Here is a 22939-nt window from a genome sequence, read left to right as displayed (position 1 = left end):
CAATCTTACAAGGCACAGAAGACCTAAGAAGAGATGGGAAGACAACATACGAGACTAGACAGGCCTAAGATTGAGAGAGGCATAAAGGAAGGCGGAGGATAGGGAAGGTTGGAGCAGGGAGGTGTAAGAAAAGGAGAGACAACTCTTCGTAATTCATGCAAACACATGTTTTGGTTCAAAGCATTACAATGGGATGTCTAGCATTCCACTATACGCTTTGAAGTCATGCGCTGCACCGCTCTAGTTGCAAGGCGAAGTTCGGAGACGAAGAACGCATTTCACCTTTTGTTGAATTACAAGCTTTATTTCCCCGTAAAATTTTAAATGAAATACTCGAATTGATTGAGAGTAGTTTAGGAAAGAATTCAATATTATAAACATGTATTTCTAGTTTCTTCGTAATGCGCAAATTGAAATGAAATGAAAATTAGGCCATCTTAAAAACCTAATATTTTTCTATAATCCGCACATTTCCGCATGTAAGTTTTCTATCCTTTAATCTGGGATATTTTGATCTTTCAAATAAAGTACTCCGCTAAAGCGTGCACCAGCGTGCTTTTAAACTATTTGCTGTTAAAATTGTCAGTTTTACACTCTATTTTGATTCGCTGCTCCAATTCAAGGTATACAACTTCATTGTTGCCATCACATTGAAAGAGACAGAGCGAAATGCAGTAGGGGCAAGTATTTCTAGATGTGAGAGCGCTAGTCCCGATTATTGATGCTCTCTTTTGTCAAAGCACCTGATTTCCACCTGTAGTTAAGCACATAACTTCTCGGCGGTGCCGCGCATGACTTCAAAGGAGAGCAGGAGTTGTCTCTCCTTTTCTAACACCTCCCTGGTTGGAGGAAGCTGGCTGTGAGGTCTTCTGTGGTGCCCCAACGGTCTCCTCAACTACTGGTACTACATATGTGAGATGTAAGAGTAAAGACGGAAGATACAATGGAAAATGGAATAATTCTTTTTTATGCCACTTTACACAGCGATCTTAATATTCATCCTTGGGAAATCTAATTGTGTGGTATCACTGCATTATCACTTTTGACAGCACTTCCTACAGTTATCACAATCTTTTATACTTGTTCACAAGAAAAATAGAGAACATGAGGTGGGCATGCAAGCTGGACTTTTTACCATTGACTCTTCTTAAGTCTTGTCAATTGGTGACTAGAAGGGTTTGTTTAAAGCTTACATCCTTTTTTCCCCAAATTACTTATGCTTCGTGACCACATGTGCTTGATGTGAATCACGTCTTAATCCTTACTGTATTTTGGTCACCAATTGGCACAAACGTCTGGCAAGCAAACTAATCGTCAACGAATAGAGTTTGCTTGATCCCCCTAATTCCTATTGCGTCTTCCTAGCCAACATGTTGGACTGAGGCACATTGCTACACCTAACTGGGCTTGCCAGCTTTACAACTGGATCAAGTTTGGAGGGCTTACTGAATGCTGATTGAAATGCTTGCCAAGGTAAGCTAAGCACCTGGGCACATAAAGGGCTCATAAAGAAACCAAAGATTCATTCACATTCCCAGAGACACATTTTATTTAACATGCATGCTTGAACACTACAACACATCATGTGAGCCCCAAGTCATCGACAGGACGTACCACTTGAATTATCAGCAACTGATTATATATGACCAGGAATGCCAACCTTTTAACACAACTGTAGCACTCTGAGGGTTGAAAAGGCATATTTTTGGTGGAAAAACAGTATTTTTACCTTTCTTGCAGGAGACACATGTATTGATACCATTTGGGAAAAAAAAATTATTTTCCATGAAACCTGCAGTATTGTACTAAATACCGCAAAGAAGCAACAACTGACATCTCTGCAACACTATGAGAGATGCAAGATACTAAAAGATGTCAAATATTTCTCATTCTTTTCTCACCAGAAGAATTGGACTGCTTGCACAAACCAGAATAGATAGATGGGACACCAACATTATCTCTTCTTGCATTTGAGGTTTTTGCATCTGAGGATCTTTATCTCTTTCTTAATAACATCTTCTGCATCGTTCCTGTCCATAATCTCCAGGATGTCCTGCAGCTTCTTCAGGATGGACAGTCTTTCCTCTCCTTCGTGCAGCCTGAAGAAGATTTCCAGCAGCATTTTGGTCTGGCCTCCGCGTTTCTCGTTCAGGACCCCCATCTGGCTCTTCCTCAGTTCCAGGATCTCCGCCAGCATGGTCCAGTCGCTCCCCGTGGGGTGGGTGGGGTCCAGGAGATTGCAGAGCTCGGCAAAGCGTCCGTGGGACAGGATGGCGGCAGAGCGTTCGCTTGGCTGTGAGCTGACGTCAAGCTCGAGGAAGATGTCAGCTGCTGACTGTGGACACGGAGCCTATCATGTAGTGAAGAGAAAAACAGGGTGCAAGTTGCTAAATTTACACATCGTAGGATTGACCAACATCTTAACTCGGTATCGGGCGTTGTAAATTACACTAGGATTTCTTATGATTAGCCTAAAAATGTACTCTGGTTTAAAGTAATTTGCAGCACTGATAAATGCATTCATGCACCAAGGCTCTTTTAAGGAGCCCCCCAGACCAAGGAAGATTTCTCTGTACTGTTGCCTGTTTTTGTTGTAAAAACACATTATATACGCGAGTGGAAAAAAGAGTAAACCAAGAAAAAATTGATGCCGTTTACAGAATTTATCATTGAGTAGCGGTACGTCAATTCTGTGCACAACTTACTGTCTGTTTGAGTGTTTCAATGATACACCTCGGTTTGATACCTATTGCTTTGAAATGATCGGGTCCACTTTATCGACGCTGTCCAGAGAGCTTTTCACTTCAGGACGGAAGCGCAGCATGCCACAAAGTCTGGTAACAGTACTCATACAACCCATTGTCTTATCTCTCAGTGTTTTTGCTTCAATCTTTACTTCTCTGTGTTTAAAGCTTTTCTTTGATGCAATCACAAGCCATCTTTATGCTACTTAGAGTGAAAGCCCTTGCATTTGAGTGCAATCACAATTTCATAAAAATTTGCCCCAAGAAAAAAAAAAACCATGATGTGCAGTGCCATCAGGAGAAACAAGCATCTCTATGTCCTTTATATATCACCTGTTGCTGAATGAGATAGTCTTTGAACCAGACACTACATCACAAATGCTGAGCACACATGTACTTGCTATGAGGTTGTTACATCATAAACCTACATCAGATTTTTGGGAGTATTCCTGATGTTTAATCTATAAACATGGTAAATCCATATATCTTGATTCTCCATTATTATAATTATCTTCTCTTTTTTTTTTTTTTTTTTGAAGTGGGAATCTATGGACTCCACATTGATGACATATCAACCTAGGAGCTACTTATGTAGAGGCACACTGGAGACAACCTGAAAGAAACAGTAGCACAGAAATTTTATCTGGCCACAATAACCTGGGGACAAACTATCCGAAAACTGAACTCTATTTTAACTTTCACATTGTATTCTCTACCAACAAAACACTTCCTGCAGCTTTTCTAGGCTCATAAATCTTTCTATAAATGTACATCAGTCATAACCAAAGAGCTAATTTGCTATAATTTATGGCTTTGTGCTCTGCCTTGGTGGGAGTGTGGGGTGTAAAATGAAGTTATAATATTCAAGACCTCCTAACCTGCAAGGCAAATGAATCTATCTTTTTATAAAGAAAACCAAAAAAAGAAAAAAAGACAGAAACAGTTCAGAAAATGTTAGAAATAGTGTGACACTCGCACACTCTAAATCACATAACTCTATAATTGTAATCACATATGATAGATTTTCCTTTTTCTTTTCTATCTGGAATTCATGTGAGAATATCAAATTCAAGATGTAGGGCCTACAATGTACAGCACATTCTTCACTGGTTGGGCTAATAGGGAGTCTTCATTTTGGTCATATCTGCCTGAGTCTGTTCTCAAGATTTCTGTCATTGCACTGATAATACACCATGCATAAGGAAAGCAGCTTATTTCCACATTGACTATATGACTGCAAGAGACTCAGCCAGTATACTGTAAATTAATTTTGCGGTCTATCTTCAGCTGAAATTGCTGAACCTTGATCCTAACTTGACATTTACATGACCTTGCTTCCTGCTCACATACAATGGGTGTTCTATTTTTCCCCGTAAGAACATAGACCTAATCAAGTTTATCTGAATGAACAGAAAATCAAGATTTAAATCCTGATATATTTAGATAGGCAACGACTACAACTAGACAGCAAGACTAAAATCTACAAACTGACAACTGAATCAATTGTGTCACGCATAAAGTGCCTGGTTCATGATTTGTTTTGTTTGTTTGTTTGTTTTCTCAATGCTTGAAAGCTACGTCAAAGCATATCATTGGGTGGTAGAAGGCTTAACGGTGCACCACATATTCTTTCTAGGGGATGTGTGTGGCCCTGGAAAGGGTCTTTTCAGGGCCATACACATACCCTAGAAAGAATGCGTGGTGCACCGTTAAGCCTTCTACCACCCAACGTTCTACCGCCACGGAAGCCTTCAAAGATTTCAAAGCATATCATACCGCTATGTGGTGAGATGGGAACAGAGACCTTGCACCATGTTACCACATTCTATCCTACTTGATTCATATCTATTGAAACCAATCAGCACAAGAAAATACAAGCACACAAATCCTAATAATTGCATTTGCACACACAACTAATCACTGGGGCCCATCGAACAGGACTCTTCTGCACAAAGAGGTAGGCCTACATGTACTTGCATAACCAAGTAGGATTTGAATAAGATATACTTCCTATAAATGAAACAGGATTTTTAACCTCTTAATTAGACTAATTGGGTAAAATCTGCTCTCACTGATCATATGCAAGTAAGTAGAATGTACATTGTACAATATGTAATAAAAACTCCAAATCTAGCAATGGACAATAGGATGAAGCTGACTCATCTTCAACTTTGGTCTGTACTCATTATATCTAAAATGAACATTTGCAATAGGATGTAGATTAAACATGAGGCAAACATTTTACATGATAACAACAGACTTGTTGCATTGAGGCAAGGAATAATGCATTTATCCCTTACTCATATTGTGATTTGTCTGCTAATTGGTACACTATTTGGAGTGCTTTCTCTGCCTACTGGTATAAATGTCTTGAAACTAAATGTACCGTAAACTTCACTCAAAAGTTCTTCTCTACACTATATGCATTAAATGCCAGTGAAAATTCAAGAAAATTTCATGCCACGAAAATATCATGCTTTACAGTAAGTTTCTGTGAATTCACCATGAATTCAACAACCTACAAATTTGTTTTTGAGCCGCTCAATGCAAAAAAAAAGTCATGGTATGAAAATACTGAAGTTTACAGTATAATACACTCGAGTCATCTGACTCAAATGAGCTAATAACTGTGACATTAAGGTGGAAGCAGCCAGCCAGGAGCCATTTGCTAGGGATGTTGCCTGAAATATCGCACATCTGAGTGTGATTTCTCTATGCGACAATCTGTGTGAGTGCTCTGCAGCTATGCAACATATTCTACACGTGTACATTGAGCACTATAAAGGACATAATGGCCAATGCACTAAGTGTCTTTTGCATAAAATCAAAATACCGGTCTACTCATCTAGTGCCCTGCATCACTAACTCACATGTATGTCATTGTACTTTAAAGTACAGGTTACGGTAAAATCAGACATATCCGAGAATTGGAACCAAAGGCCTTTTTTTTTTTTTTTTGGCATGAAACTTTCACGAATTGACCACAATTAAAAAATTGCCAGTTATTAAACTACATGAACTTGCATTCAATACATTGTGTATACGAAAACTTTCACATGCACATTACTTTTGCAAATCTTGGCTCCTCGCCTAATTTGCAAAAGTTTCATGCCAGACTTTCTGGATTTACAGGTAATTATATCACTGTTCTCTGGATTTTTTTTTTCTCTCTCTTACCATGAAATGTACCAACGGGGTAATATCATAATTGGAAAAAAACAAACACACAAACAAACAAACACCCCCCCTCAAAAAAACCCCCACAAAAACAAAACAAAACAAAACAAACAAACAACAACCTAATGTTTTTTATGTACATGTAAAACAAGACTATGGCTCAAAATAATGCTCATTCATGGGCCTGGTTGTGAATTTCTGCACAGCATTGCGTACATGAGGTGTTTAGGCCTTATGTATAAAGCTGACCCTGCAAGAAAAAATCTCAACCTGCCCTGTAACATGTACCCACATATTGTGATCCCTTTCATTTTGCTGTCAAGTGTGTGGACTACTGACATACTAGAGTGTGCTACACACTGCGCACTGTACAAGCTGCATCAAATTACCCCGTTGAGGACGAGTCCCAAGTATACTCGGGCAGGTATCTATGGGAAATGCGTGTTGCAGCAAAATCAGTCCATCCTCAATGGGTTAAAGTACCAAAGTAATGCCTGTATATGTGACATGCACATGTCTTCCTACATACACTGCAGTATGATTCAATGCAATACCATTATAGCTTTGTGAAATATTTGTCAGAGCCCATTTCTAACATTATCCCAAGGGCAGAACATTCTTGCTGTAATCCCTTGTGGGGGAATACTTTGGAGTGTATTCAATTGGCAAATGCATGTAATGTATACCTGTAGAAACATCGTATTTCGAACACAAGTGATACAAAAATATGATTTAGACAAATAGCATGTTATGAAAGTTGGTTACCCATTGCACACATAAGTCGCAGCAATGTGCCTTTCAATGCAGCAAGCTAAAAACTTCTTGATACTGATGATGCTGCTGCTACTGTGAAAATGGCTACCACAGAAAATTTGCATTGAAGGTACCAGTGGCATGCATCACAATGTGTACTCTCTCCTCACTTTGGCTAACTGATGATAATATAACAGATAACATTTATTGTCAGGAATGTATGAAATTATGTGAATGCAGAGTTTGACATGCTCTATTTGTGACCGGCCACAACAAAAGGATCCAAAAGTTGCTGACGGCTGAGCCAAGAAAATCGAGTTTTGAAGTCAGATCATCAGAATCGGTCAAAACCATTGAATTTCTGTTTTGGGCATAATTTTGTAGTCAGATGTTTTGTCTATCATCTGCTGAAATTTCAAAGCTAAATAATCAAAGGAAAGGCAAGAAATAAGCTTTCTTCCCGGCCATGATTTCCGGACTTTCAGCGGAATAAAAATGTGTCCGAAGACTTGGATTTAGCGCCGCAGATAGACTCCGCCCCTAGCAACAAGGGAGTGATCTCATTGGTCAGTGCGTGGCATCCTGATTACTGATTGGTTGTGTGTAGACCGTTGGCGCTAAGCTTGAATGAACATCGCGGAGGTTGCTATGTGCAGACCTTCTATTGTCAAGAGGTGAAAACTGACTTATCTGCCGTTGATCATGATTGCATCGGAAAGAAAACTTTGAAGGCGGTTTTCTCGAAACACTGATTTCCTAGACCACTCGTCATGGTATCATAAGAACCATCAATATCTCTGCAATTGAGTACTTTTATGAGTCATGTTTTATATGAAATTAAAGCGGAACAGTCAGGGAATAATGTCATGTCATTTTCAAAACTCAACCACCCTCAAATTTCGGTTCCTTTTGTTGTAGCGGGTCACAGTTAAAGAAGGCTACAAGTCTCTCAGTAGCAATGAAAATGCTATGGATGGATCATTTAGTTTAATCCCTGTAGTCAACATCTGCCCTGTAAAGGATAAATAGAAGAGTTACCGAGGAGCGTGACGTACCTGTGACGGACCACTAGCCAATGACCCTTGGTCGCATTGCACTGATGGGGAGCTGTCACTGGCCCAACTTGCCTGCCCCTGCATTGATTCCCTGTGACAAGTGGTGGTGACCTGGGCACCCCCTGTGGCACAAACAGCGCCATCACTGGCGACTGTGGGTGCAGGGATCGGGGGTAGGCTGGGAGAGTCGACTTCTGATGGCATGAGGCAGGCTTCCTGCTCTGGCTTCCTCTGGAAGTAGCAACAATTCAGAACACAGCCAAAAATGGTGAATCAAGTAGTTCTAGCTGAACAGATTAGCAATAACACACAAGCACTTCAAGGTATAGAGTTGAAAACTATTAACACACAAAGTATAAGAGAATTTTGTCATATTTAGCTTGAGTCACTTGAAGAAACCAGCAGTTTTCTATTGGATATTCAAAGTAATGAAATGTTCTTTGTTTTCCTGTTGATATGACAAGGAGGAAAATGTCATGCATCATACTAAAATCATATAAAAAGTTAAAATTTGATCATACTGGTAATTCTGTATGTGTTGCTGCTCTGGCCATATGTGAGTGTGGATTGAGAATTGATACTGGTAACAGGCGATGCACACAAAGGTACATGCACAGACTAATTTTCATCAATCTAAAAGCTTTGGAAACAGACCTGGGCCCTGTTGCAAGAAAGTTGCAATCAATTGCAAATAATTGCTAATTTTGAAACATCCATTCTGATTGGCTCAGGGTCTGCCCTATTAAGAAGACATGCATGCAACAATGATTTTGATTGGCCAGTGACAATCAGTTGCAAGTTGCGTTTAAACGCAAAGTTTCTAGCAACGGGGCCCAGATCTGTGCAATTACAACATGATGTTCATTCAACAAAAGGGTGAAATTTGCTAGATCTTTCTAACCTTTCTCATAGGATTAATTGGCAGTATATCCCACAATGCACCCTGCACTGTAATACTTAACACTAACAGTGACCATCTTACACTGATAGCATTTATAAAGAGCTTTGTAATTCATGAATCTTCACTAAGTTTTTTTTTTTCCTGCTGCTGATGCAAACATGAATATAGCCAAACTCTCCAGCATCCATCCGTACACAACAGCCACATGTCCACAGTGATAGAAATCCTCTGCAGTGCACTGTAGCAGAGTGACCAGCTAACTCTAAATTTGTCAGCCACGACTAGTAACAAATGATACTGAGACTGGTCTACAGCAATTAAAGGCAACTGGTGACCATTTGAAGGGGGGAGGGGGGTGATTAGTTGACACAAATGACTTTATGCAGCGTGATATTACATAAATGATAAGCACATGGTTATGTAGTACTCTGTAGAGACCTACATGTGTAGTGGTACTGTCATGTACATTGTACATATCATCATGATAAGGGACATTGAAATGCTGCTACCACGTCAAACCTGTCTACTTTGTACAACCACCACCTGTCTGTAACAACCTCACTTTGTGTCTATGAAAATATGTCATCCAGCAGTGACTGCGCAGATACTTTAAAGATTCATAACTTCTGAACGGATTGTCCGATTTTCCCCAAATCCCCACTGATGTGTTCTATTAATATTGCTGCATTAACTCAATCCACATGTATACTATGAAGGTGGACTTGTCCTTTAAAGTCATCATTATGCATGACTTAACATTCAATACTTACTGATGCTGTCTGGTTGACTCTCCTGCTTTGGTCGGTCACCTGTATAGACGATTGTATTGGCGCCTGTGACCAAGACGATCCCGATTGTACCTACATTGAAGAATTTTGTGTTAACAGTAAAATCCTTTGTCAAGGTGGTCACATTTAGCAACAAACCAAATAATTTCAGAATGCAACAAATTATCCCTCTGTCTCGGTCCTATAAACTTTTAATGCTTTTTCAATACAAACCTGATAGTGAGTTCCACATCTACCCTGCCTTTGTAAAATCTACTTCAATAAAATCAGTTCGTGAGAAGAATGAAGCCTTAAATGATTTCTTACTGCATATTTGCAAATTACAGACTTATTCCGCAATTGTGGCAGTCTTTTGTTTTTGCTTTGTTAATGTTATGTTTTTTTTTTAATTCTGCTGAAAGTGAGGACTATTTGCACAAAGGGTACTTACATTAAGAGAAAGTGTGCGAGGTGTCTGAGAGAAGGGAAGGGGACCGCTGGGACCGCTGGAGGAACTCTGCCTTTCTTTCTCTACCCGTTTGTCGGAGGAGATGGATCTGGCCAGGACCCTCTCAAAGTAGCGGCTACCCCAGCGAACATGAGTAATTGAGCCAAGGTCAGCCGTAAGGTCAAAATCCCCAAACAGAATCGGCAACACACACTCCTCAAAGTCATCGTTCTTGTCGCTGTATTCCAGAGCTATGTGGTAATGCCTCTGGCATTTGTGGTCTTTCAAGAAGTTTTCTGATATCAAGAGGACGGCATATGAGCAATCCTCCATCACCTCACAGAACTTTTTAAGATTCAGCTTGCCAATAGGGAATTCAGCCACGGATATTGTCTTCCACTGCTTCTGGATGGCGTACTGTCTGAATTCGGCGACACACGCGTCTTCATCAGTCTCAGAGTATATGAGAAGCAAATCAAAGAATTCTTTTCTCCGGCAACTTGAAACGGACTGGCTGCGACTGAGGGGGGATGATGATTCCGATGTGCTGGAGGAGGAGGAGAAGAGGGCGGAGTCACTCTGTGATGGATGAAATGTTCCTGACATTGATTCCTTGAGACCTGGCCGATCCTCTTCGCTAGATTGCACAGGGAATAGAGCAGCTTCCTCCTCTTTTCCACCTCCACCTCGCCCGGTCATTCCTACATCGCTTGGGTGTCCCCTCTCATGTGTCGCTGCTAACGACTGGGTTTCCTCTTTCTCATCCTTTCTTGCTCCTTGATCCTTCTCGTTACTATTTCCAGCAGCTTTTTCTCCATGTGTATCTTCATCCCTTTTCATGTCCTCTTTGTTCTCCAATCCACCAGTTTCTTGCACACCTCTTACCTCTGGATTCAACCTGTCTCCACACATATACGTACTTTTCATATGCTCTGTGATATCATCTACGTCTTGTTCACTTGCTGGACTAGACTCTCTGGCTGATGTTATAGCTGTGGCCCCGCCCGGTGGTGGTTCCGTCTTCCCAGATTCTGACTCCTCAATGGATTTCAGACTGCTGTACCTAAAGACAGCATCTTTCCTCATTTGCCCTGGCTGCTCCCCAGGGTCCACCCCTGGTTCTGATGATCCAGTAGGTGGTCCCAGATGGGGCCCCTCTCCTGTGGCTACCATGTTCCCACTCAGCTCACTGCCCGCCTCCGACATAGATGATAAGGAACCAGGCTGAGTGTGGGGTCGGCCATCCAGCGACATCCTTTCCAAACACTGTGACACCAAGCCAAGGGTACCAGGCATGGTAGTCTACCTGTATTGAATGAGAAAAATGATCATTATTGAATATAATTCTTATTTTTGTTTTCTGACTGTTAATTGATGGTAGTCTTCAATATGCAAGAGTACTACAGATTATTATTAGAGTTTATCTCTTTCACACAGGGCCCAAATGCAAGGGTGCTCCTGAAACAGTCTATCTGATGCAAGACCTGCTGTTCTACATTGCCCTTTCAACCACCTAATGAGGCATGTGTGCCAAAACAATCAATGCAGTTGCCAGTAAATCCACCAAAACCAATTTTCAAATGACAAAATATTGCATGATATTTTCCACATGCACAATATCCATGATTGAATTATGATACAACTGTTAAACTTGTACATCAGGCCTTCTATATACAAGTAAGTGGAAAATCACATTCTGCCTGTTTGAATTACACATGTACAGGTTACAAAGTACAGAAGTGAATGTTCTGCCTGCATGTACTATTGCAACGTACCACATGGCAATAGTCCAGCTTGCCAATACTCCCCACATTCATGTAATTTGAATCAGCAAGGCTTGATACTAATTTTTTTCTTTTGGTGGCCCGATAATGAAATTTGGTGGCCAGCACAGGCCACTATCTTTTCTTGAAAAGTGGTGGCCCTACATCTACCTCTGGTGGCCCAGGGCCACCGGGCCACTGCTAATGTTGAGCCTTGATCAGGTCAGAAGAGAACATACATACTGTACATACTCATGTAACCTAGGATTACTCATCCAGTCAAAGTATTTTACAGTGCTTCAGACATGTTCATGTCCCATACACCACTGCTGGAGTACTTTTGAAACTGAGCCTTTAATGACATGCAAGAGCTCCCCCAAACTCTAGACAGCCATTGATTTTAGGCCTTTCTTATGACCCACTTAAACTGGGAATAAGAGTGTATCAGAGCCCCTGGCTTCTAAAGCCCTCTTCCTACACCACTTGTAGTTGTCTAATTGGCAAAAGGGGTGTATTTCAAATACTGGGTATGCCATATATTTTGTGAGGTTTTTATTTTGGCTAATTTTGCGATTCGGGCGCGATTCACAAATTTAACAACATGCAAAATTATCAACTCTAATCTACATTTTTGTAGATATGAATGTGACATGCCCTGATATACGTCTAGTCTATTCCTGTACCAGTACTATAGATATGATTGCTAATTCACTAGTGAAATTGTTGGGAAGTCCAGATTCGCAAAAATTGGACTCACTACGCATGGCATATAATATACAGTATATTTCCCATCAATATCATATCTTTAAGTCATTGCCTGTGATCAGAGAAAGAGCAAATTCCCTCCTGGATGGGGTACAAAGATTTAGACCATTATTTCTGTCGATTTTGTTTTTTTGCAGAAATAGAATCCTTGACATTTTTTCTACACCTACACTAAATTTCAAAGCATAAGACTAAGTTTTTCCAAGCGAAAATGGAATTTTAAACACCCTATATTGGATCGCACTCGTCAGTTTCGATCTTCTTTCGAACGCCGCGCTTATATGCCCAGTGTTGCTACGGCGCGGCGTGTCGCGTGTGATTGGCTAGTGGGTCGCACACATTTACATAGTTCGGTTTTCAGGGACACGTCTTGCAGCGTTTCGGGAATGTTTTGTCTATGCGTGCATGCTCCATTGTTGTTGCTACAATAGATATGCTCGCTCTGCAGTGTACGCTCTTTGGCTTTTACTATCTGAGCTTTTCTACCGCTATGTTCGACAGCGGAAGTGAAACTAAAAGTGAACAGCAGCGCTAACTTCCAATGGGAAAACAGATACATGGGGAACATGGTTTGAACCCATCAGAGTCGTAAATCGCCACACATATGGTGCAACATGCAATCGAAAACTCACATTTCAATTGCAGCAAAATGACATAATCTAAACGTACAAAAACGTACAATATTCTCAAAAATGCCTGCTCGTAGTAAATAATTATGACAGAAGGTTGACTCAAGAGACAGCAGAGGAGAGAAAAGTAACGGTCATATATGACCAATATTAATACTAAACGTCAAGATTGCGCCATACTAAGTAGTCGTGTGTGTGTGTGTGTGTTTTTTTTTCTATGATAAACCCCATCGCACAGTGCTACACATGCACGGCTTGAAAAAAAAAAAATAACAGGAGGCATGACCCTTGTAAGCTCTAACTGTTAGCAATTTTTCTGCCTTCGAAAGGGTCCCCAATGATGAAAACACAAATCAACCACAATGAAAACGCGATTTGTAAAGATGTGGACACGAATGCGCCACCCACTCCTGTCATGTCTACACACAAGCGGGGGCGTGTGGATGCCATTGCTGAATGCGTGCACCATACACACATACACCAGCAGGCTTGAAATTATCCTATCCGCCATCTTGAAAGACGTACATTGTACTTGGTAAACAAACCCAAGCGAAACCCATTGTGTTTGGCTCTGCATGCCGAGTTCCGAGGAAGGTGAGCGGGAAATTTGACTCTCTCAGCGAGCCAATCAGAAGGCGGTGTGATTGCTAGAGGCGGAGCTTAATCTTGATTGGCACCATCGTACAGATGGGTGATTCTCACCTCGCATCGCCGCTCGGACATTGTCTTTGAGCAAGAGGTGAATCTTCAAAGCCCATTTTCTCGCAATTTTTTCAGGTTAACAAATAAAAATATAATGCATTATATTTCGCTTTATATGGCCACTTACGGTGCCGGAGAATACAAGTGTTTTATATCAATTCAAAGCTTAGGAAATGGGCAATGTGATTCAATGAAACAATGAATTTTCAAAATTCCCGACTTTTGCCGGAAACCGTTGTCGCTGGTCACATATGCAATATTCCTCTCTCACAAAAGTTACATCTTTTTCTCTTCATCTATTTTTTTCTCTTTCTATTGTTGATTTCTAATTGCATGCTTCACCACAATTATTGGTGAATTTGGCTAGCCAATACAATATCCCCTACTGGTCAACACAGTCATTTACACTTTGTTGTTGTCATGAGTACTTTACATACAAATTATTGTGCCTTTACTTTACTTTTACTGGTACTTTTTGCAAATGATGTTCAGATGGTGTACATGTATGTAGGTCAGGGCCTGTTTATCAATCAGAGTTAAGTTGTCTTCTGTTGCACACCCTTGTTATATCTCAAAGTGATTTTCCTACACAATTAGGAAACCAATTACTTGGCAGGGAGGGTGAAAACTACTGGAGACCAAGAACGTACTTACGTTTGAATTAATATTAATAGTCAAATGCAATCATTCTTCCAGTGTGTAAGCTACTGTAGGCGTTCCAATACATGCTGAGACTACATAGCGTCTGTTGAGAATGAGACGGGCGTTAAGTTGTCTTGAACACTATGGGTTTAGTGACAACTTAACGCCCTTATCATTCTCAACCGACTAGAATCACAAATACTGACACCACACGACATGTTGTGTTATGACTTTCGCTTTATTACACAATCTTCAATTCTGCAAAATAATGGTATATACACGTGTATATATACCAAAATATCGAATTTGAAAAAAAAAATCAGGATTTAAAATAGAATGAGGCACTTTCAGCTTTGAGTATGCCAAATTGCTCCAGTTCATGCAGACCAGGGCAGGGTCAGGCAAGGGTTTGCTGCCCACCACACTACACCAGCACCACACCTTCTTCATCATGAATGTCTTTCACGATATTGATCAATAACATTGAAAATTAAGACATAAGACACATCATGTGCATCAAAAATATGCCAACAGACACCCTTTACTTGAATGAATATACATTGTAATTGCGATGTAACCTAGTTACTGGGAGTGTTTCGATTGCACAATGTGAGAAAGTTACCCCAAATATAGCCCCGGAGACCCGCTGCTCTGCGGCGGGGTCCTGGCGGCTACCTCGCAGTTTTGTTAAAGTGAGAATCACGAACAACTCCCTATTGCCACATATACGGCAACTTCACAAATAAAGCAATGCTAAATTTCAATCATAAACACAGTGACAATAACAAATGAAATATACACTACCCCATTGCCTTGGTTCTTCTCACCAATTTATCTGGAAACTGCAAAATTTTCCACATTTTTAGGAGTAAGCGGCCTGCCCTAGTGGGGAGCTTTGCTGCTATTTTGAACGTGTACATATCCATTAGTACGCATCTACGCATGCGTGATCAATGACGTCAACGTTACCGATGCTCAAGGATATGAATAATGCATCATCGCACGGTGAAATGAATATGCATCATGTAGCGAGCAATACAGCTGTCAATGGACTGCACTGAATGCATGCTGTACGCATGTGCAAGTGATTGTGAGTTTTAGTGAGCATCGGTGAGCTGAAGATATTTGCCCTATAAGACAGCATTTTCGGCATCATAAGCAATGAAATGCATCAAACAGTCGCCAATGTGAATCATTTAGGTTTAATCGACCCATGTAAGTATTCCTAGTAGTTTTTGTTGAAAAATTAAGGAAATATAGCGCCGGAACGGCCCCGTTTTGTACAACATTAAAATCTGAATGCGAAAATGGCGCAGCCCCAACGTGCAGCGTTGGGGCTGGTCGCAGTTACCCCAAATACTGCTGCATAATGTCAAACTTGTTTGAATGTACAAAAGCTGTATGAAATCGGGTTTATGGTAATGTTTGGTCTGTGCGCGACCGCTGGCAGAGCATCAATACAGGAGCCAGTAGGATAGCCTTTGGTCTGTATATAGGAGGGGATTCGATGAAGCCATACGCAGTCTTTGCGGAACATATCCCCAACGACCAGATACAGACCGATCTTTCGGTCAAGGTCCCTGGGTGCTTTTGAGCGCTCTACAGCGAATAAAAGTGAACTGAACCAAAGGCAACGGGTAATGTGTGCCAGATTTGGAGCTTTTGAGCGCTATTTGAGTTATTTTTAGAGGGAGTCACGCATTTTGTAGCAGGAGGGTCATCCAAACCAAAGAGAATGAACTCTTTCTAGTCTTTGCCTTTATGAGGTATGTGCATGATACAACGTACATGTTTACAAGCATGGTGCATTCTCACATATTATGCAAACTTTCGGTACGCTCTTTTTTTTTCTTTTTCTTTTTTGGCTTTTGGAGCACATCGGGAAGTGGTCCACCTTTAGCTCGGTACAGTACAGTATGGTACACTTCAGCCTCAGGAGCGTTTGAGCGCTCCTCTGGCGCAGGTACAGTACGGTAGTTCACGTCACTTTAGTGTCTTTAGGAGAGCGCTCGAACGCACCCCGCCTAGCCCTAGCCTAGTGTAAGTGTGCTAACTTGTTAGAGACAGAGCTACAGTGTAGCTTTTTGCACTTGACTTGTACTTGCTACCCTTGACCGAAAGATCGGTTTGTATCTGTCCGTCGGGGAATGTTCCGCGGAGACTGCGTCTGGCTTCACGGATCCCCTCCGTATACAGACCGAAGTCAATGATGCCAGCTCCTGTGTGGCAGTAGCGCACAGATCAAACGTTACGATAAACCAAATTTCAGACAGCTTTTTTACATTCAAACAAGTTTGACATGACATGACACATTATGCAGCAATATTTGGGGTTAATTTCTCACATTTTACAATCGAAATACTCACAGTAACGCGGTTATAATGCAGAAATTTTATCCATATCGCAACATCGCCGTTCGCTAGCTGAAGGTCGCCATTTTGAATCTGTAAACCAATCACATGCGAGGTACTTTATTAAGTAAAAAAAACGCTTAGAAACTACCTCGCATGTGATTGGCTAATAGATTCATACTGTATGTTTCTGCAGTTTGAACGTGACGACGCGACGGGCTGGTTGATGCGTGTTTTGCGTTGAAAATTCGACCGAAATATTGGATTATTCATTAATCTGGTGAGTGTAGTCTATTCTTGAATAGTTGATTTAACTATTCAAGCTTAAATTTGCCGACCTAGGGCCGTGAATTAGACGCAATCGAGAAGGGTGAGGTACCTCACCCAATTTTCCATAGAGACAGTGGTTAAGAACATCCACACAGCAATGGGTACTACAACCTTCCGTCTGTCTACGGAGGACGGCGTTAATGGCAAAATACAAAAGAGTCCTCCGGACAGACGGATCTTTCTGTCTATTGCTACCCCAGCCCAGTCAATCACAAAAACAGGATCTTTGCTCCACACTCACACAAGTCACAGCGCAGAGATACACATGACTACAAAACACTAGATCTACACCCACCCTACACACACAGACAGACAACAGTAAATTTTACAGCCATACACATTACAGGAACAAATAATTTTACCACCAGTTGCTAGTTGGTTCCATCGTAACGCCAGCCATCACTCATCAGTAATGTACCGTACCCTGGTACCTACTACCAGAATAGATTCTGTGGAGAATTGAACACTCCCAGCAACCTGCTGTAAATGTGTGCTGTGACCAGGTGACCACATGAACCACTTGCATAACGGCATAACTAACTATAAATCTACAAAGTTTTTTTTTTTTTAACTAAAAGACTAACAGTTAAAAGTCTCCACTGACTAGTCTAGGTCTAGTGCACATTCGTCCACAGAGGACATAAAGTTTACAACATTGTATTTGTAATCGTATTAACTCGTAGACATAGTAGTGGGGTGGCTTAGTGAAATTATCGTGACACGGCGGACAAAAGCATGATTTTTTCACCAAAGGTACTTCATGATGTACCTTCTCAAAAAATAGGGTGCTCCAAGAAAATTGATGCTGGGAAGGAGGTCAGAGGTCAAAGGTCAATGACCTTTATTTGTGAAATTGGTTTTTTGACTATTTCTCAGGTCAGGAATATCCAATCTGGATAAAACTTGGCAGGAAGAATATTGAGAACAAGTAAAATATTTTGATTGAATTTGGAGTGAATTTTCCAAAGGTAAAAGGTCAAAGGTCAATGAACTTTTTCTAAAAATCATGTTTTTGTTTATTTCTCGAGGGAGGAAGATTCAATTTTCACAAAATTTGATATGAACGTTGTATAGAAGGTACCAAGAGTATAAACCAGGGGTCAAATATAATTGTTGATTTGTGCGTTGCCATGGCAACCCAAAACTAGGGTTTTTATTGAAGTTAGTTACAGGAGGCTATTTTCCAGTTTGGAAGAGATTCCATTTGAATAGGTACAACTGATCGACGGGATGTATAGAGGTTTGAAATACTTTTCATTAGTGTTAAGTGGTATGTTGCCATGGCAACTATATATATAGATTTTGGTTAAACTTAAAGGAGACTTCAGAACTTATGAATTTGAAGAGATTTCCATCAGGGTTGGTATAATTTATCAACAAAAAAGTCGCCAGACAAAGATTTGTCACCTTTATAGCATGTGGGTTGAGTGAATGCAGCAACAATAGTAGAACACATCAGTGAGAGTTTGAGGAAAATTGGACAATCCGTTCTAAAGTAATGCATTTTTGAAGTTTCTGCTCATGCAGTCGAGGCTGGATGAGAAGACTACTATACCTTGTAATGTCACATGTGTACAACGATATAAAGAATGAATAAAGAAAATTCAACATAAATTATTTTCGCTTACAAAAGGATACTCGACTTCTCTTTCAGAAGGCAGGGGGAATAATATTACCCTTGACATACGTCAGTAGCAAGTCAAAGAAACTATGTGAACTTTATTCAAAAAGTATGGTTTTGTGAAATTCTCATTTTATTTTCCTTAGAATGTGCGCATGTGACATCATACACTGTGGTAGTCTTTTCATCCAGCCGCGACTGTGCAGATACCTGAAAAAATCATAACTTTTGAACGGATTATACGATTTTTTCCAAGCTTTCTGTGATGTGTCCTACTAATATTGTTGTATTCACTGAATCCATGTGTGCATGAAGGTGGACTTGTCCTTTAAGGACAGATTCTGAAAGAGCAGACTGTAAGCTTTAAAATGATGTATCACACAATTCAAAGGGATTCTCCTAACCTATCTAAATAATAATACCGGTACTGGAAAGAAAGCACACACTCTGGATAAGTATGAACTGAGAAAAGAGGCTGCATTGTCTATTATAGCGTTTAATCTTTACCAAGCTGTCTCATGTCAATATGTTCGTCTTTTCTCCCCCCCCTCCAATTTTCATTTGAGTTTGTCATTATTAATTTTTGATGATAAGAACGATGCCACAAGGCATTGTTTCTTAAAAATGCTTCAACTGCTCCTTCAGGTCCAAAATCTACATCAATATATATAATTTTCCTGATCTCCTCAACATTTTCCAAAAATAAAGCATACACCTTTTATGCATTGAGTCCTCCTTTTTGTGAATAATTAAAGGCAAAAACCCAAAATTAGTGCTTGAAAATTGTTCTTAAGTGTGAGTTACGGATAGAAAGAACCTCTGTAAAAATGAATCTGTATAATCAATGTTAAGTATTGTTGATAACACAAAATGTGAACAATATTTCTATGATAACATGTTTCCAGACTAAACCGTCCGCATTTATGCTTTAATGAGAAAAATACTGATATCTCTTTATATGTTTGCTTTGATTGCATAAACTGTATAAAAATTATGGTAGGATGTCTTGTGATACAACAGGGGGGGGGGGGCATTTCATGAAGCAGTTTGGTCAGATATTTTTCTGACAAACTGTTACAAACTACAGAAATCCTTGCATCTGATTGGCAGAGAGCAAATTTGTCCGACAACTTGTCGGACAAAATGCTTCATGAAATGCCCCCAGACCTACACATATTATGCATAAAATGTGATATCCTGAACATTTTTTTCAAGTCACTCTCCCAAAAGTGTATAGGACCTTTAAGTTTTTCTTGTTTTTGTTCCTGGCAGATTACTAGTACACAAATGCTCCAATCCATGATGACCTAACGGAAATTAAGGAAATTAAAATGAATATACTGAAAACCACAACTACAGATACTAATAACTTACTTCATTCTTCTCTCCCCACCCCACCCCTTCTTTTTGGTTTCTTGATATACTAGATCTAGCTGACTTTGATAATTGTCATTATGTAACATCATCTTCAATTGACAAGGCGAAAAACTTAACAATCATTTCATTATGCTGCTGGACTAATGGGGTTAGTTGAACTATATTGTTTTTAATGTACTATACTTTTTCCTCCTATCAATCACATGTATTTTGGTGAAATGTATTTTGACATAAAGCATCATAGAATCAACCGCCTTTGGGGTCGGGAATTTTGTCATATTATATTGTGATTTAGATTCTGCTCTATACCGATTTTGTTTTATTTCTATCAACTTTTTAAACTCCCCCATAGACTTTGTTCACCAGCCAACTACATCCCACCCTCTTTGGATAATGTGAACCAATCAAACATTGCTTTTACTTTTTAATAACATGTCTATACATAGCTATCAGACCAAAAATATTCAAACCGCTTTAAGTCTTTATGAGTGAAATTACAAATATCAATATATTTTTAAAAATATTCAAATTGTCTAAATTCAACTTCATCTATGAAAACAAACTTTTAACCTTTTTAAACATTTGAATAACCCCCATAAGAAATAAGAAACATATAGAGAGGGGAAGTGCGGACAATAAAAATTGCTTACGGGAACCAGGTAATCCCTGCGCTAAACCTATGGAATTCACACAATCTTGGAGGAAACGGGTTAAATTTGTTAGGAAATATGTATGGCAATACCCAAAACCTTAAGTTCTCAATGGAATATGCAGCTCTTCTACTGGTGAACTAGTAGTTCTGGGAGAAAAAATGAGCTGTGACATAGTCCTACACCTGGCTAAGTCATTGCCCAAGATTTAAAGTATCTGAGCCAGAGTCACATGTCACTCTTAGTCTTTGCCATTTCTCTACAGGAGGTAGACAGTACTAAAAAAAATCCTTTACCAGAAATTATATCAAATTATTTAATGAAAAGGTGCTTAAGAAAACTGGACTATTCCAACACACCTCCCTCAGGTCTGCAACACAGACTAACCACCTGTTACCATAGGAAAACCAGTAAAAATGGTGTATTACTGTAAACATGCACATAATATGTCGTATTATGGGTCTGAATTTTAAGACTAGCAACCATGTACATTGCATTGCATTGTACAGAAACCTGGCGAATGTCCTGTGTATAGTCTTTGAATTCAGACATTATTGTTATGTACAAATTAAGGGCGTTTTCTCATTTTTTCTGTTAGCGGATTTCTTGGAGCACCCCCTAATTTTGATCTTTATATATATACAAATGTCTGAGGAAAAAATGACACTTTTGTCCGGCGTGTCACGATTATCAGTATATTTGTCACTAAGCCACCCCACTATAGGCGTCACTTTTACACTGACACTGCATGCACTGCACTGCACTGTCACTGATACTGCGTATCGCCTTTCGGAAACATTTATTGTTAAAACAAACTTGTTCTTTACTTACCTCGTTTATAAAACGAACAATCTGGCCATGACTTTCACTGACTTCCACAAGTCTCAAACCAAAGCTTAAGGGTAATGCCCCTTGAAAAATATCAGTCGGTTCGATGTGAAAATATAGGCAATATTTAGAACATTCGATGTGCCGAATTTAGGAAGAGTACATTGCGCCATGCCACTCACCTGAGACTTTTACCGGGCGCGCACGTACGAGCGTGCTCGTCTTTGGTATGGGTATACTGTACTGTACTACCAGTGATGCCTACTGCAGTACTGGTATGGACTGGAGCTGTTGCAAGCGGTATGCTGCAGCCCAGACACAGCCGGGGAAACCCAAATTGCACATGAGTCACCATTTCTAAAAATAGAACCCGCAATGTGGCATTCTGCTCCAACGGCGAAGTCCCTGCTTTCATCCGCGTTCAATAGTCGAAATTGAAAATCTGACATTGAAACTGCAATGCACACTCCATACTGAAACCATGGTGTTGCTCATCAGATCAAACATTTGAATGGTATCGAGTGGAACTTGTTTATGAATAGTGCCATTTATTTACAAGCATGGAGCGATCGACACACACATCAGTTCGGGTACTGTATAATAATACATGTACACAGAGAAATAAGTATAAGAAAGAATGAGGAGGAAATATGAAAAGAAGAGAGAAAGAGAAGAAAGAGAAGAAGTGGGAAATGGAAGGACAGAACAAGAAGAAAAAGGCCGTGTAGACCGGGTTTAGAGACAAGTCACACTAAAGGTAATTCTCCGCGGCAATATGGTGAATTATGTTTTGATAGCGCTTTGTAAAATCTTTTCTTTCTTTTTTTTTTGCACTCAGCAAGATTGTAAACAATGGCTGAATGTGCATTTTGTCCAATTCTTAACCTAGAAACACCATCATAGTGCTTCTCGTTGAAATGTCATGATCTCCCTCAGCAGAATCCGTATTGTTTTACACTGCATCAATAATTATAATGATAGTAAAATGAAAATAAAGAATAAATGAAATAAGATAAAAGAAAACAAATATCCTATTAGGTTTTTGCGCTCCTCCTGGATCCGCCACTGCTGTCTATTGTACATTAGGCCTATATATGACGATGTGAGGCTTTTTTTCCCTTATCACATAGTATAGTATATACGTATACATAATATAATATGTACATTTTTTTTTTTGCAACGAAATTGGACATGATATCCGTGAGTATATAGATACAGAAAGGGTATTTATGCTATTCATCAAAATCGAGTTTAAAGAGCAGGAAGCTATACCTGACAAATACTAACGTAGATTGATATGCATTCAGTGAATGTGTAAAGATCAGTTGTTGTTTTTTTCGTAAAAGATAAATTTGAGGCAAAACATTTCTGTCAATGTCACATCGGACACTGAGAGGCCCGTTATGTATTGGAACACCACAAAGATTAAAGGATTA

The 22939-nt window shown here is 39.9% G+C and overlaps 1 protein-coding gene across 1 annotated transcript; it reads right to left on the bottom strand.

Annotated features, from left to right (window-relative positions):
* Positions 1-1196: 1196 nt before the first annotated feature.
* On the bottom strand, positions 1197-21687 carry LOC139711622 (uncharacterized). The gene is made up of 4 exons (XM_071623479.1): positions 21507-21687; positions 9849-11151; positions 7730-7960; positions 1197-2335 (listed from the first exon to the last, which is right to left on the bottom strand). Exons 2-4 carry the CDS (start codon positions 11139-11141, stop codon positions 1955-1957), a joined length of 1905 nt encoding a protein of 634 aa, XP_071479580.1. The 5' UTR covers positions 11142-11151; positions 21507-21687; the 3' UTR covers positions 1197-1954.
* Between the last annotated feature and the right edge of the window lie 1252 nt (positions 21688-22939).

Source organism: Diadema antillarum, unplaced genomic scaffold (genome assembly GCF_040938485.1).
Source record: "Diadema antillarum isolate AM-2024a unplaced genomic scaffold, OU_Dant_1.0 seq00001676_RagTag, whole genome shotgun sequence".
Taxonomy (NCBI): Eukaryota; Metazoa; Echinodermata; class Echinoidea; order Diadematoida; family Diadematidae; genus Diadema; species Diadema antillarum.
Note: the sequence above shows the minus strand (reverse complement) of the source record. Positions and strands in the feature narration are given on the sequence as shown.